This window comes from Nematostella vectensis, chromosome 12 (assembly GCF_932526225.1).
Source record: "Nematostella vectensis chromosome 12, jaNemVect1.1, whole genome shotgun sequence".
NCBI lineage: Eukaryota > Metazoa > Cnidaria > Anthozoa > Actiniaria > Edwardsiidae > Nematostella > Nematostella vectensis.
The window spans coordinates 6,113,744-6,128,985 of NC_064045.1; the positions used below are offsets into that span (position 1 = coordinate 6,113,744).

The 15,242-nt window shown below is 41.5% G+C and overlaps 3 protein-coding genes and 1 long non-coding RNA gene across 4 annotated transcripts; 1 reads left to right on the forward strand and 3 right to left on the reverse strand.

Moving 5' to 3' along the window:
• Positions 1-2,221: 2,221 nt before the first annotated feature.
• On the reverse strand, positions 2,222-6,949 carry LOC125557540. The gene is made up of 2 exons (XM_048720209.1): positions 6,672-6,949; positions 2,222-4,958 (listed from the first exon to the last, which is right to left on the reverse strand). The coding sequence occupies exons 1-2, from the start codon at positions 6,947-6,949 to the stop codon at positions 2,222-2,224; spliced, it is 3,015 nt and encodes a 1,004-aa protein (XP_048576166.1).
• An 879-nt stretch (positions 6,950-7,828) lies between these two features.
• Positions 7,829-10,447, reverse strand: LOC125557320. The gene has a single exon (XM_048719803.1). It carries the CDS (start codon positions 9,896-9,898, stop codon positions 8,288-8,290), a length of 1,611 nt encoding a protein of 536 aa, XP_048575760.1. The 5' UTR covers positions 9,899-10,447; the 3' UTR covers positions 7,829-8,287.
• Positions 10,448-10,606: 159 nt separating this feature from the next.
• On the reverse strand, positions 10,607-11,642 carry LOC125557321. Its single transcript, XM_048719804.1, has 2 exons — positions 11,515-11,642; positions 10,607-11,091 (listed from the first exon to the last, which is right to left on the reverse strand). Exons 1-2 carry the CDS (start codon positions 11,596-11,598, stop codon positions 10,624-10,626), a joined length of 552 nt encoding a protein of 183 aa, XP_048575761.1. The 5' UTR covers positions 11,599-11,642; the 3' UTR covers positions 10,607-10,623.
• On the forward strand, positions 10,971-11,934 carry LOC116616287. Its single transcript, XR_004295286.2, has 2 exons — positions 10,971-11,093; positions 11,548-11,934. It is a non-coding gene; the product is annotated as an uncharacterized LOC116616287 (long non-coding RNA).
• The last annotated feature ends 3,308 nt before the right edge of the window (positions 11,935-15,242 follow it).

Sequence of the window (15,242 nt, forward strand, 5' to 3'; positions counted from 1 at the left end):
TTCTCTTTAACTGGAAGCCAGTTTAATTTAATGACGTCTTCCAACCCAGCAAATTTCTTGATTACGAATCCAGCACAGGAATTCTGCAGGCGTTGAAGTCGCTTTTCCTGATATGCAGGCAGAGGATGGAATACCATGCAGGCGTAATTAAGTTTTGAGAGGACTAAACTCTCTGCTAGATGTTTCCTTACATGGAAGGGTGCCAGATTTTTTAGTCGACGTAGCATAAATAAAGTCCCATATGATGAGCTTAACAAAGAGTCTACGTGTGTTTTCCAGGAGAGATGTTGATCCACATGGACACCCAATAGCTTGGTGCATGAAATTCTTTCTAGCACAGAATCTCCACAGACAATAGCAAGATTCCGATCTTCTAAGTTATGATAACGTGCCATTTGAGGCGTAGAGATAAGCATCCAGTTTGTTTTGGAAGGATTCAGAGCCAAATTACTGGTCTTGGAATAGTCCTTCAGGTTTGCCATGATTTTGTTTATTTGAGCTGCTGATTATCCAAATCACTGGGCTTTGAGTGGACGTAAAAAGTGGTATCGTCCGCGTACTGAAAACAGTCACACTGTAGTTCAGACTGGAGATCCGCAACATAGAGATTAAAGATAACCGGACCAAGGATAGAACCCTGAGCGACTCCGAATTCCACTGTTTCCATGTCTGACTTTCTGTCATCTATTTGCACCATCTGTTTTCGATCCGTAAGGTAATTGACCATCCATAGTAGAAACTCCTTTGAGAAGCCCAGACAGTGCATCTTCATAAGGACAGACTTAAACTGAACAGTATCAAACGCTTTACTGTAATCTGCACAAACCATAAGCGTTACCTCTCCCCTACTACACGCACGTAAGAGGGCGTCACGGATTCCTAACAAAACACTAGATGTCGAATGGCCTTTGCGGAATCCTGATATGGTTGGACAGAGAAGAGCTTCACCATTTATGTGTGTAACAAGCTGATGGAGAACTAAGCGTTCCATGAGTTTAGATAGTGTTGGTAGAATAGACACGGGACGGTGATCGGCATCACAGCGAGGCTCATTAACTTTTGGAATTGGAGAAATTCTTGCTATCTTCCAAAGTTTAGGGAAATTTGATGTCAAGATGCATTTGTTAATTATGTGTGTGATAGGACCAGAGATATGTTCCTTAGCCAGCTTTACAAATTTCACTGGTATCTGGTCCACGCCAGTTGACGTATCAGAGCGTAGGTTGTTAATTTCCTGTTCAACTTATTGTTTAGAAACACATCGTAATTTGAAAGGTGGACGGGAGGGCAATGGATCCTCAACAAAGTTGTTAACAAGTTCAATAAGGCCTGATCGATCGTCAGCCTTAGTGCCTAATGTCCTTTCATTGGTTGTAACAAAGAACCTATTCAGTTTGTCTGGGTCCGCTTGAAGAGGTTTGGGACTGGGGTTGAGAATACGATGTATAACTCTCCACACGTCTTTAGGTCGTTTGGAAGAGAGTGCGTTAGTTATGAATGCCCGTTTAGACTTATTTATTACAGATTTAATCCTGTTGCGTATTGATCTAAAGGCAACCCAGGAATCAACTGTGTTCTTAGTATGGGCTTCACGCATCAATTTGTCGCGTTTCGCTTGCAGTTCCCGTATTTCATCGCAGTCCATCCAAGGAGCAGGGGGGCGTGTGACCTTTATCCTCCTAAGGGGAGCATGTCTTTCGATGCACTCGGTAAAAAGGGTGTTAAATCCCTGCACCATGTCGTTCGGTGAATCTAGACCGTAAATAACAGACAGAGGTAAAGTAGCACAGTCCTTAACAAACTCATTTGCATCGAGATTTTTCTCCAATCTAATCCATTTGTGTCGTGGTTGATACCGAGGTATTCGCACATTAACGCATGCAAATATGCCTTCATGATCACTTATTGACCACCCAGGAATTACATCAGTGGCATTTATGCAATTCTGCCTATTAGTAATAATGTCGGGGACAACCAAATAAACTCACTTATATTCTCTTTACTTTATTTCTTGATCACAAAACTCTCCGTAGTAATAGTACACTCGCATCTCAACTCTAGGGGCACAACCCCCTTTTTTACCTATCTCGAATTACAACATGATCACATAACAAAACTAAATATGTAACGTAATACAGTATTATAAAGTAACGCAATCTTGCGGGTTTTCTACTTCCGGACACCCTCCCCCCATTTATGTGTCTACAACAGCATAAATGTTCTAGTCTTCTTCCAGTAAAAAGATGCCCTTGATGTTGTCCTTGGCGCTATCTTTTGCCTGACGTCTTGACCCACTTCTTGGGATGAATACTTGCGCCTTAGGGTTTAACTTGATCCCCGGATCATCCCCACCAATCTCTAGGTCGCAAATCAACTGAAGAGGGCGTTCTATCACATATCCGTTCCCCATCTTCAGTTTGACTCCCCGGACTACGCCGTCTCTTCCTGTAATCTTCTCCACTACTCGTCCAATCTTCCATTGAGCCTTATTCTTGACATCCTCCTTGAGCAGGACTACGCGCCCTTTCTCCGGCACCTTCAGCTGCTCACCACTGCGTTCTTCGTGCTTCTGCTGTCTCTCCTCTAGAGATCGTACGTACTCTCTTGTGAATCTCTTCTTCAGGTCTTCCTTGCTACGCTGTATAAACCTCATCCGTCTTGTCACGTTTCTGGCATCTGACAACTTCTCTAAGTCTTCTTCGAGGATGGGGACTGGTCTCCCCCTGAGCAACAGGTTGGGTGTGATGACGGGTTCATCAAACTCTTCCCCCTGGTACACTAATGGTCGGTTGTTCATTACTGTTTCTACGTCTAGGAGCGCATCCTCAAGCTCGCAGTAGTTGGGAAGGCTCCTCCCAACTGCTTTAGAGAGCGCGTTCTTCATGACACCGACTAGGCGCTCGAAGAAGCCTCCCCACCAAGGTGCTCGTGACATGTTGAATCTCCAGATGATCGCTTGCGAGGCCAAATAGTTTGATAGACTTTCGTCCTTCTTTAGCACTGAAAGCCATTTCCCTGTTGCCACAAAGGTCTTTCCATTGTCACTCACGATCATCTGAGGACATCCTCTCCTTGCGACAAACTCTTTGAGCGCTCTCTGGAAGTTTGGTGCTGATAGATCCGGGCAGAGCTTTAGATGGACTGCCCTAGTGGCTGCACACGTAAACAGCGCGATGTATGCCTTGCCTTGCTCGGACTTGGTGCGATAATAGATTGGGCCTGCAAAGTCGACCCCTGTTACGTCGAAAGGCTCAGAGAACTCCGTACGGAATGACGGCAGCTGTGCTGAGGCTGTTGATCCCGGAGTCAACACTGGCTTTATCCGATATCGCTTACATTTGTTGCAGTTGTGTATGACCCTTTTTACTTGAGCCCTCAGCTTTGGTACCCAGAACTTCTCCCGGACTAGACTCATAGTCATTGACACTCCCCCGTGTATGGCTTTCTCGTGGACTTGCTTGATGATCAAAGTTGTCAGCTTGTGGTCTCTGGGTAGGATGATGGGTTGGTATCCGGCGATGCGTCCGACACATCTAGCTATCCCATCTTCGCCTATCTGCACCTCCATGGAAGTCTCCACTTTCTCCCTCTTTGCCACTTGCGCACGGCGAATCAGTGTGGACTCGGCTTTGTTGATCTCCTCTGTGGTGAGCGGTCCTGTGCGCTTGCTCTTGGATCTGCAGTTATGACCAAACCGTTGTATGTAAGCAACGACTCTCCTAAGCTTCCAGTAGGACGAACACTGCTCGAGCAAAGCGTCTACCTGTCCCTTTTTCTCTGGTTCTTCTGTCGCCACCAGTAATTTCTCCTTGCGGCTCTTCACCGTCTCACTCGCTACCTCATCGTTGTCTGTTACCTCTGGTTGTGGAGGCCATTTCGCCTTGTCTGACAGCCAGTTAGGCCCATGCAGCCACATGTCGCTTAGCTCCCCCGGTCCCGCTCCTCTGCTTCCTATGTCTGCTGGGTTCTCACCCGTTGGGACGTAATTCCACTTAAGGTAGTCCCTCTCTTGGATGACCTTTGTCCGGTTGCGCACGAACTGTGACCAGGTACCTTTGCCCTTGATCCAGTAGAGGATGGTGGTGCTGTCGACCCAACACTGGTAGCTCTGGATAGGTTGACCCTGCAAAACTTCCTTAACATGAGTCATTAGTTTTGTGAGGGTGTGTGCGCCAACTAATTCCAAACGAGGAATGCTCTGATTTTTAGGGGCTACTCTTGACTTTGCGACAAGCAATGTCTGCCTAACAGAACTGTCTGCGTGATGGGCTACTACATAAATCGCAGCCGATACGGCTGTCTTGCTCGCATCTGAGAACCCATGTAGCTCTATCCTTGTCACGTGCTGATCCACTACACTGCGCGGAATACTAACTGATGGACATGCCTTCATGCTCTTAAGCCACTTGTTCCACTCTCTAACAATTTCTACGTCTGTAATCGCCTCGTCCCACCTCTTCTCACTAAGACACACCTTGCTATACAGTACTTTGCCAGTCACAGTGACTGGCGAAGCGAGTCCTAGCAGATCGTAGATGCGATTGATCACTGCTAGCATCTTCCTCTTTGTGAGTGCACCACTCACCTCTTCTTCGGTGGAATCGCTGAATGCGATCGTAAGCTCGTCCTTGTTCTTGTCCCAAGGTATTCCTAGGATCTTTACCGGTGGCCTGTCCACGGCCCGGTCTGCTCTCTCTGCTGAGGTACTCTCCTCCGCTTCAAGGACATTGCTGTGCCATTTGTGAAGCTGGAATCCTCCACTCTCCATGATCTCGCTTGCTTCCTGCTTAAATCGAAGCAGCTGTTCAGGGTCGTCTCCACCTGTCTGTACATCATCTACATATGTGTTAGTTAGTAACTGGTGCACAGTCTCTGGGTACTTGTCACTGTAACTAGCCACATGTTTCTGCAGAGTAGCGCCCAGAATATAGGGGCTTGGGCCCGAGCCAAAGATTACCCTTGCGAACAGAAAAGAAATCAGATTTGAACGTAGCAATTATTTATATCAGAAAGTCCCAAATTCAGACAATTCAGTGTTTATGTTTAAGGGGGTCAACAGGGAGGGTTGTACAGGAAACAAAAACTCAAGTAGCGTGCCACAGAATGCCAAACCCCCACCCACCCAACCAAACCATAAATAATGAACACTCCCTAAATGGCACATACATGCACAAGCTGTGACAACAGTTAGTTTACCTTTCATTGTTCTTTGATGAGCTCCTAACTTTAAAGACATCGTTGTTGATTTTTTTCTACAGTTGATAGATACAAGTCGCGTTCCCTTAAATCAGAGTGCGAAAACTGAGCTGCCATCCTTTCCTTTAACCGTAAAGCGCCGTCTGTAAAGACCATCAAAGCTGCCATCAGCTATGGAGAACAATTTGTCTTTATAGTGGTCCTCCAACTCAACTGTGAGCTTGCTGATAAGCCCGACAACATTGTACTCCTTAACGCTCCTTAGGATTGTATCCTTCAGTACTAAAAACTGTGCCTCAGCAAAATTATTAGTGTAGTTGCCTCTTACTCGTAGTTCTGTACGAAAGCAAAGAGAAAATGCCTCCTCAATATACAGAGTTCCCAAATAGTCAACCAGATTTCGATAACATTTGCATTTGTCATCATTCAACAGTTCAGAAAAGCAGTCCTCAAACAGTTCCTCTGTTTCTGTATACAAGCTCTTCTTAAAAAGACTGAGGATGTAGGGACGGTCAACTTAATTGATACCATGGCTGGTCTCATGTAGCCACCTCCAAACCTGCTGAAGCATGTGAAAAATGCATAGAAGCAGTTTACAGGATGGCCACACTGAGTTGAGAGCATTGTGTTCCTCTTTGCAATTGTCGGTTAGAATGACCTCAGGGCCCACTTTTGGTCCACGGCCATAAAAAGCATAGTCTGGCAAGCATGACTGTAGCATCTCAAAACCCTGCTTCAAGGATTTTTTTCTTTCATCACTTGTAATAAGGATACCTAATGGCAGAGCTCCAGCAACATTGTGCGTGCACACAACAGAGACTTTTAAGTTGTGTTCTTCGGTATTTAAAGTGGCATCAATAAAAACTAGTTCGGCTGATTGCTGGACTTTTTTTGTGCACACGTTTCATAAGTTGTGAGATAATTGTAATTATCAGAGGTGTATCATCACCTCCATAAATTTGGTGCATTGTGCTAGCTTCTGGGTTTGCTTTTCTGTATTCTTCTAATTTTTCAACCATTTTTGAAAAGATCAAGTGGCCTGTCCCGCCATATCTCTCCTTGCACATCTGGGTGTATAGAAAAGAAAAATCTCTCCTTCTTGGCATTAAAGACCGATTGGCCTTTTTCCTGTGGTAGTCAAGTTCATCCTTGCATGACTCAAGTCTTTCAGACACTGCTGTCTAGCAGTGGATGGGGTGCAGCCACTTTCAAAGAGTTTCATTACTTTGTCAATAACTTCTGGTGAAACATCATGAAAATTCGAGGCTTCAAGAGTATCTACTGAATGATTGTGATCCCAAGTAATCTCAGTCGTGCAACAGCCATCACAAGCGATCTTGACAAACATTTGGAAAGGGCAGTTAGTGTTTTTTACCCTTGCAGAAGGGTTCAGCAGCGACTTCTTCTGTGGGTCCTTCCTTGGGCTCCAGTTCCTGGTGTTGTGGTGGCACCTTTAATAGTTTTTCAGGGCACACCCTTTTGTTAGCTTTTTCTTAGTCTTGATTCGAACAGTAATGCTGTTAATCGCTTCATATTCGGCCAGCCATCCATCTAGATTCTCGGTAGTTACCTCTTCTGTTTGGATAATCGCCTTGAACTTCTCCTCTACACCCGAAAGCTCTTTCACGTGATAAGTACAGTCTTCTGGGAGTGTTTCGATGAATCTATTTTCGTCAATAGAGTTACTTTGAAAAGGTTTGGATTGAGAATTTACTTCTATCGCAGCTTTGATCAAGTCGTTCATGTCCGCCATTTTGGAAATTTGTTTTTTCCGACGCGATATGGACCACGTCGGGCTGGCTGGGTCCCATTTTGTCTCATCTTAGGCGCGCAGTGCTCTCTGGGTAATTATTTTGGGATTCCTGTGGTACACACTGATGTTAAATCAAACATGGCGGCCCCGTTGAAACAAAAAATTCTTTCAAGCGTGCTGAATTGGAAATTGTCGATCAAGACTGATAATAAAAAGGATGATTCATTCAAGAATAACGTCTTTAGAGAGTTGGAAAGTTTAATGGCGTCCGTTTTTGACAAGCATGATGGTTCTGTTCGTCGAAGCTATTGCCATCCGATTGTTGATATTTGGCCCATGACAGAGCGAATTATTGCTAAGTTGCATGATGGAATTCGTAGGAGACTTCGTGCTATACCAGTTACCTCTTCGCCGTATTTTGGCAGTTTTACACGTGAAGTTCCTCAAGAAGTGTTTGGTATTATATCAAATGCAATTCTTAACCACAACAGTTTTGGGCACACTTCAAGATCAACTGCTGCTCAAGTACGAATTACAGTGCATGACAAAAGAAAGGCTATTTGGTTCTTCAACCATATGAATGATGAGGGGGTGAGAATCAAGAAAGACGAGCTACTAATGAAGAAATTTGCAGATGAAAGCTTTGCCAAAGTTATAGTTTCAGAGGAGCAACCTATGATCCTGAAATACTCTATTAACTCCGAAACACTTAACATTACCTTCCATTATGGGGTCTGGAATTCTTTTGGAGTGGCTCAACACTGAAACTGTTTTAACTCTTCCAGCTACCAAGAGGTATACTCTACATATCTGACGTACTAAACATTGTACAACAGCATATTTGTCACTTGTATAAATTGTAAATCACCACAATCAGGCTGGGAGAAATGTTCTTGTTTATTGTTCTTTAATTGTCATATAATTGTTTCTGGACAACAACCAATGGAAGAACAACCAGTAATATGAACATATTCATAATGTCATCCTCAGTAGAATGAGAGAAATATTTAGCATTACTGGAATGATTATATATGATTTCTAAATATGATAAAATGGCTAGAATAAAAAAGTTCATTGTGAGTCATGATGAGACATGATAATACAGTAGAATTCTTACACTATGTCCATGAAACAAGATCAAAGTTGTTATTGTCTAACAGTTCTTATTTAGAAACTATTTAGTCACAATCAGTCAAACAGAACATTCATTACACAAAGAATAATTAAAGTGGTCTCTTGTGTATATATGTATTTGTGTAATAATGAATGTTCTGGTTGACTGATGACTAAATAGTCTCTAAATAAGAACTGTTAGAAAATACTTAATATGATCTTATTTCATGGACATAGTGTAAGCACTCTATTGTCAATTTTACCCTCCTTGCATGATTTCACTACTAGTTTGAATTCATCCGAGGAACAAATAGAACAGGAAGCCACAGGAACTGACTTAGGCTGACCACAAGCACAAAATTCATTGTTGCTGATAGAGTATGGAGGGATGTACTTATCCTTGGAAGGTTTGTCTTGAGCATCATTTTCAGAATGATTTGTGCAATGCAATTTTTTGGCCACTTGCTTGGAATCAGTTTCTTTAAGCCATATCAGTTCCATGAACTCATGCTTAAAAACTTGCCACCACCGAAGGTGTTTACCCTTGGTAGTGTTTTTGGCATAAGACGAGAGCTTTATATGCTTAGCTTCCCTGCCTTGCATACTATTCAAGCCGAGCCCAAACCCCAAATCATTATATATCTCATCTGTGTAGTATGGAATTGCTTTTCCAATTGTCCATGTGGTTGGTTTGACATTGGCCAAGAATAGAGCTTGACAGTTGTAATACTGCTCACACTCATTCTTAAGAACATTAATGTCACTCTCGCTGATGTGAACCCTGCTATAAAGGGAAACACAGTTCCGTAAACACAGACCTGAATATGCCAGGCTATAGACATGCAGTAAGGTGGTCTTTGGAATGGCTTGAGTTTCAATCAATACACAGCAGATCTTCATGAAGTGCCAGCAGAACAGTTTAGATTCCTTCCCAGTAAACCTGTAGGAAAAGTCTTCAGTCTTTTTCTTTTCACTGAACCATCTTTCCACCTTCTTGTAGAGTCTTCCAGCCTTAATGGTGTCTTTGAGCAAGCTCATGTATTTTGCCAGTGCTGAATGCTTTGGCAAAAGTGTAATGTTCCCATTAGCTTTGTTGATGTCAGCTTTATTGGTTAGATGTATGGCAGTGTTTAAAACATCTAAATTCCATTGCTGCCATGCGTTGTTGCTGTTGTGAAGAGGCTCTGGGTAAAGGTACTTAACAAATTTCCCTAGTGGAGGATAGAACTCTTGTCTTGAGTTGTTAGATGCAATGTACTCAGTTATTTTTTTTCGATGGTTATTGGCTTTCGAACCGTCTGGAATTTTGTTCTTCTCTTTGAATGACTTGACAGATTCTGCATCCTTCAATCTTTTCTCGTATGCCCATTTTTTCCAAGTGCTGCTTGAGTCATGGCCAATTTTACCATTTATGGTCTTCATATTACTCTTCGAGACATTGGCAAACGTTGAAAAGTAGGTCGCAGCATTGTTTAATTCTCCAGACATACTCGCCATCCATTTCTGGTCGCTGGGAATAAGTCTGCATTGAAATGATATCTTGATACCACGCACCTCATATTCCTTCACTTCTATCTCCTCCATTTCCTTGATAACATGTTTGGTATACTCGTACATCAGTTCATGAGTTTCGTCACAATTCCCTCCCATTAATAAGTAGTTGTGGTCACAACTTTGTACCCCTTCTAAAACATTTAAAAGACTCACTAAATATGAAGTTGCTGTCTCGTCTTTGCCAAAAGGGGCTCCATCAGCCCCAATTGCCACAATGAATTTTCCTTTTTGGTCATTAAACCAATGAAGGATGTTGGAGTGCTCATTTAGCATTAAGTACATGTCAGCTAGCCTTAAAAGCAAGGTCTCCAAAGACCGATAGACTCCATGTACTGGACATTTCCCTTTCTGTTCAGCAAAATCCTATTGAAATAAAAATAACAATATTTTTAATTTCTATGAAGTGGCTTTTAATTGCCAATTTTAAGCAACTCATTAGAAATTCTAAACAATACAGAATAATAATCCAAATGTTCACTGTCCCTTGTTTATGTGTTTAATGGATTAAGAATCAATAGATTGCAAACATTATACCCATGAAATAAATAGGAACTAATTACCACTAATTAGTGCTGATTAATCCATTGAATTGGCCAAAATTAGGCGATATTTAGTGTAGCTATCTATTTCACGGGTATAGTGTTTGCACTCTAAAAAATCAATGATTGTACAAACATTTCATTTGATATATCCTGGCATATAGAACTAATGCAGGAAAACTGAAATAAAAAACAAATAAGATAAATATAGTTATTTATTGAAAAATTGTTAGTAACACTCAACCAGAACACAATCAATCAGACAAAAAATACCATGCATAACTATTTCAAACTGATTGATTGATTGATTGATATGAACAATTTGTCAACAAATAGTTGTTAGTATCTATAGTAATATCTAGTTTGTTTTTATTTCACGGTTCCCCTGCATTTGCTCTGTTTGTTCTACTTACTTGGAGATCATACACATCCCCCATGTTTATTCCTTTTATGTATGACATCAACCTATCATAAGCTACAGGTCGCGGTACTGACACTCCTTGCATAAAGTCTGCTTTGTCTTTCCTTAATTCCTTGTTCTTGGTTTTTGTTAGTAAACCCCCCCTTGTAAAGCAGGGCTGTGCTTCGTACAAAGTTCTCTTGACTTTTTTCATACTTTGTCACATTATTCTTTACAATGCTAGGAATGACTTTGGTAGTGCAGACCTTTGAAGTTGTCATTAAGGACTCTATGACCTGTGTTGGGTTTTCATTTATCAGCGTTGACCACATCCCATTCATAATTGGGGTTTGGTCAGTTGATCTTTGATTGCAGTGTATAGGCTTTAAAGCCCTAAGTGTTGCTTTTCTTCTTCTTTGACTTTGAGCTTTAGATAAATTAATATGATCACTATTTTCTTTGCAGATCATACTCTCTGTGTTAGGCATTCTTGGTCGTTGCTTCGGTGCAGGCACCAGTGTTTCTAGATCATCAGCCTGTAAATATCAAAACTTATTTTGCAGTCAAACTGCTCAAAAGGGATATGACTTTAATATGACTTTCAATAATAAAGCATTGAAAAATGAATAAATTGGCAGTAATCCAATTTTCTTTTTCTTTTATATATTTACTGGAAGGTATTTTTGTATTAGAATACATTATAAATACATCTAAACTATAAAATATACATCCCAATAAACACTCCTCGCTCATTTCCTTGATTTTAGTGAAATTGGCAATTTTATGACTTCATTCATAATGACAAATACAGAAATTTTTCATACAAGAACAGCTCGAATTTGTAAGGCTGAAGTGTTAATTCAAAAATGTTTTTTTTTTTAAGTGCCTCTTATATAATTTAAAAATGTAAGCTCTTAATTCTAATATTTCAATATATTTCAATCCAAAGATCGTCATACCTTGCGCTTACGATAGTTGATTTTATTCTGCAGGCTTTTCACTTTGACATCTGCTGCTAGCTTTTCGTCTACAAGCTCTTCCATGATAAGTTTTCTTCGTTTCGAATACAAAGCGATGTTAAAACGTCCCTTTCGCTTTGTTGTAAGTGGAGTATCCTCAGGTTCGTTGGAAGCATTTTCTGGAACCGGAGAGCTAGTACACACAATAATATATCAAATTAAAGCTGAAAGAAAGGGCTAAAGAACTGTCGTTTTACTTTCTTGAATTAGGATCTCTTGAAACAAAAAAAATAGCTTTTATAAAGCTTAAACTGCTTCAAAAACATTGCAAAATTACTTACCTAATGACTGTCGTATCTGAAGAATCAATATCCATTTGTATTAAGAGTAATATACCAAAATAAAGATCAATTCAAGCTCTTCGTGTTTCTGCCGCCATTTTCCATTGAAAAACTACCCCTGGGGGATAGGGACAGTGAAATATTAGGCATTTTAGACCTTCTAAGGACCACAGCGAAGGATCGCGCTCGCCCCAGTCCCAAGTTTGGCTGAATCAAATGAGCCAAAAATGGACACAGCTAGCCCGACGTGACTATGGTTCAACAGGCCGACGAAACTCCGAGTAAATATTGACTCGACGACCCCCCCCCCCTCCCCTCCCACGTTAAATGGCAACGGCCGTTCTTAAAATGACAACGACCGTTCCAAATGGCAACGATGGTTTACGAAAGGGAAAATTGCGTCGGGGGGGCTTGCGGTACCGTGGTCAACAACCCTAGAATGTGCTTTGAGCAACGGGAATTAGGATACTTTGTCAGCGATTTCTTTATAAAATAATCAAAAATGCATTCCCAATTCGCTGAATATTGTATTCAGCGAATAAAATATCTCTCCAAGTATAATTTTGTGAAAGTTTTAAGCCCATTTGTACATTTATTTACCAATTTTCAAATATTTCGGACAAGATGTTTTTTTGAATGTCTCGTGACTCGCTATTGAAAAGTTTTTCCTACCCTGTGTGTATTGCATGCAAACGAGCAAGACCTATTACATATAAAATATATACTTCTTAGCTTTTCATTTTGTTTTTCTTATCTGGCTCTCAAAACGGTTGTTATCGTGAAAAATTCAATATGCGAATCACCCTGTTCAAACGATGCCATCATTCTCACCAAGGTCACCTCCGACGAAACCCGCACTCAAGATTAGATTGCAGTAACATAACAGCCGACAGCATACACATCAGCCGACACCGGCTCACTATCTTTAAAGTATTCAGCTGCACGTAAGCACAATCAGGACAACGTTCCGGTAGCTTCCAGATCCGGGAGATCTGAGCCTGTGAATAATGGAAGTGTTTTAATGTTTAATCCTGAACACGAAAAGGTCGCACTAAAGATGGCGCTCAACAAACGCTCCTTGTGTTGACGGGAAAACCAAAACGTTCTGTTCTCACTTGCGCCCAGTATAAAATTTTCGCAAGAACTGTGAAAATGACCACCAGTAGGGGTTAAGGTACAAACGTGCGACAACAAAGGTGGTAGTAACTTTGGAGTCGAGAAGAAATTTCAGTGGACCGACCATGACAAAAAGGGGAAGACGTAAGCGTTTTCTGATGTTGCAAATACGTTGACACCATAGGAGGCAGGAGTAGGGTGAGGTATGTAGTGCTTTAGAGGGTTTCCGGATGCATCGTTATTGACGTTAGAGTCGAGAGACATCAAGTTGATAGTGGGGGCCAAATCGGTTCTCTACTCGAGCCCACGCAATGTCGGACAACATAATCCTTGTCAGATAGAGTGCGTGAAGGGAGGTTAGCCAGGTTGTTGCGTGAGGGCACGGAGTGGAGAAAATCATTGCATTGCTGTCGGGTAGGAGATGGTGGAGTGTCTTAAGGATTTCATTGAGATGCCTACTTTTATCTCCTTGCCTGTTCCATGAGTGGAGCAGACCGAGGTTGTCAATATGAACGTCTAAGCGCTTACATGTTATCAATGCTTTACCTGCAAGTAAATTGTGGTCTGGAAATCCGCGTTTTACATACTTCGGGAGGTTGGTAATGAAATCCAGCTTTAGAGGAAGGTCCCTTATCCAAAGATTAAGAAATCTCTCGTTGTGTCATAACCTTGGTTTGGTAGGTTCAGCTGTAAGCGGCTATACTAAATAAGGGAGTATCTCCCACCTTCCCGTGCAGAGTGATAGAGCCATTCTTGATTCATTCCTCTCTTTAAAAACAGACGCATTATTTTTTTTGCTTGAAAATAATGCCCGAGGCGGGGAACTGCTGTTGTAAGACTGTTCCTGGAAATTGCCTTTTAATGGTTGGAAGAAGTCGGCGACCTGGACACCATGTAAGAAATGATTTCTGGAATTTTAAGTGTTGTCGGCGACAATGAGATGCCATTGTGCGTGGTTCCTATGAATTTCGCCTCCACGGAAAGTGTCTGAATGCCATATGTTGTGGTGAATTATGATGGTGGCGGGGTGGCTTTGCTGGAAGGTTTTCCCTCCCAACTGCACAATTCTATGCATGTCCGTGGCGTAATAGCTTGCGGGGAGAAATGGTGGTTCTTAAAGCGTTTCTGTGATAAAAAAAAATGAGAGCAATGAAATGCTGGAGGAAAAAAAACCTTTCAGCAAAACCATCCCGGTATGCACCATCCAGGGACAGAGCAAGTTTTTAGATACCCCACATGGGAGGCTATGCTGGAAGAGAGAAAAGGAGTGATAAAAATATACAACTACTAAGTATGTGTAAATATATTTTATTTTATTTATGGAAGTCCTATGCTCACACGCCGCCGTTTTCTTATGTTATGACTATGTAATAGTGAATCATTTTCACTCAAGAATACACCGCTTACTGACTCTGCATGAGATAAGTTATGGGAATCGAATTTGCCGATTCAGTAAGCGGCTGAAAGCCCCAAAGGTGTCGTAGAGGTCATACGTCGCCGAAGGCGGGTGGGCGGGTCGAAAATTCTGCATGACTTACCGAGCTTCGAGGATACGTCTTAAAGCCTCGAGACTTTGAGATAAATTTCTTAAATAGGCCCATACTCACCAAATACCTACATACCATACCCCGGAATGTCTCTAGGGAGTTTGGTGTAAACTCACGCATGATTGTGTTTCGCGACATATCCTTTAATGAAAATACTTCTTTATTTCCTTTAATGGGGCCTCGTTCAGTAGGTTTATCAATCACTTAAACTCCTAGGGACAAACTTTGGCTTGTGTTCGTTCCCCTTCCATTGTTGGTCTCGAAGACGTTTTGCAAGGGCGGTAAAGTTGCACGAGTGTATTTTGTGTTAAATGTTTCTATAGCTTGTTCTATCGCGCGTATCCTAGACTTGTACTTAAATCCTTTGGCAAGCGAAGTCTATATGTAAGTATACCTACGTTTTTAATTTTTTTTTTATTTTCGTTAAGCCTTTTTTTCTAGTGGACACATTGTATTCTATTCTCATTAGTAGGAATGCCGGATATTGTTATAAAATTGCTTGCATACCAACGCGGAATCTGGACTCATTTAAGAGCATCCAAACCCAGATCGCACGCTTGCCATCATATATAGCACGTTATATTATTTGTTAGTAATTGTGTGCGCGGTTTCATTTTAAATAATAAATAATTTTTAATACTGTTATAAACCATTTCTTGTAAGGGCTCAGATTAGGGAGCCGAATTTTCTATAACTTAAGTTTTACTATACTGCTTTAAGTGGA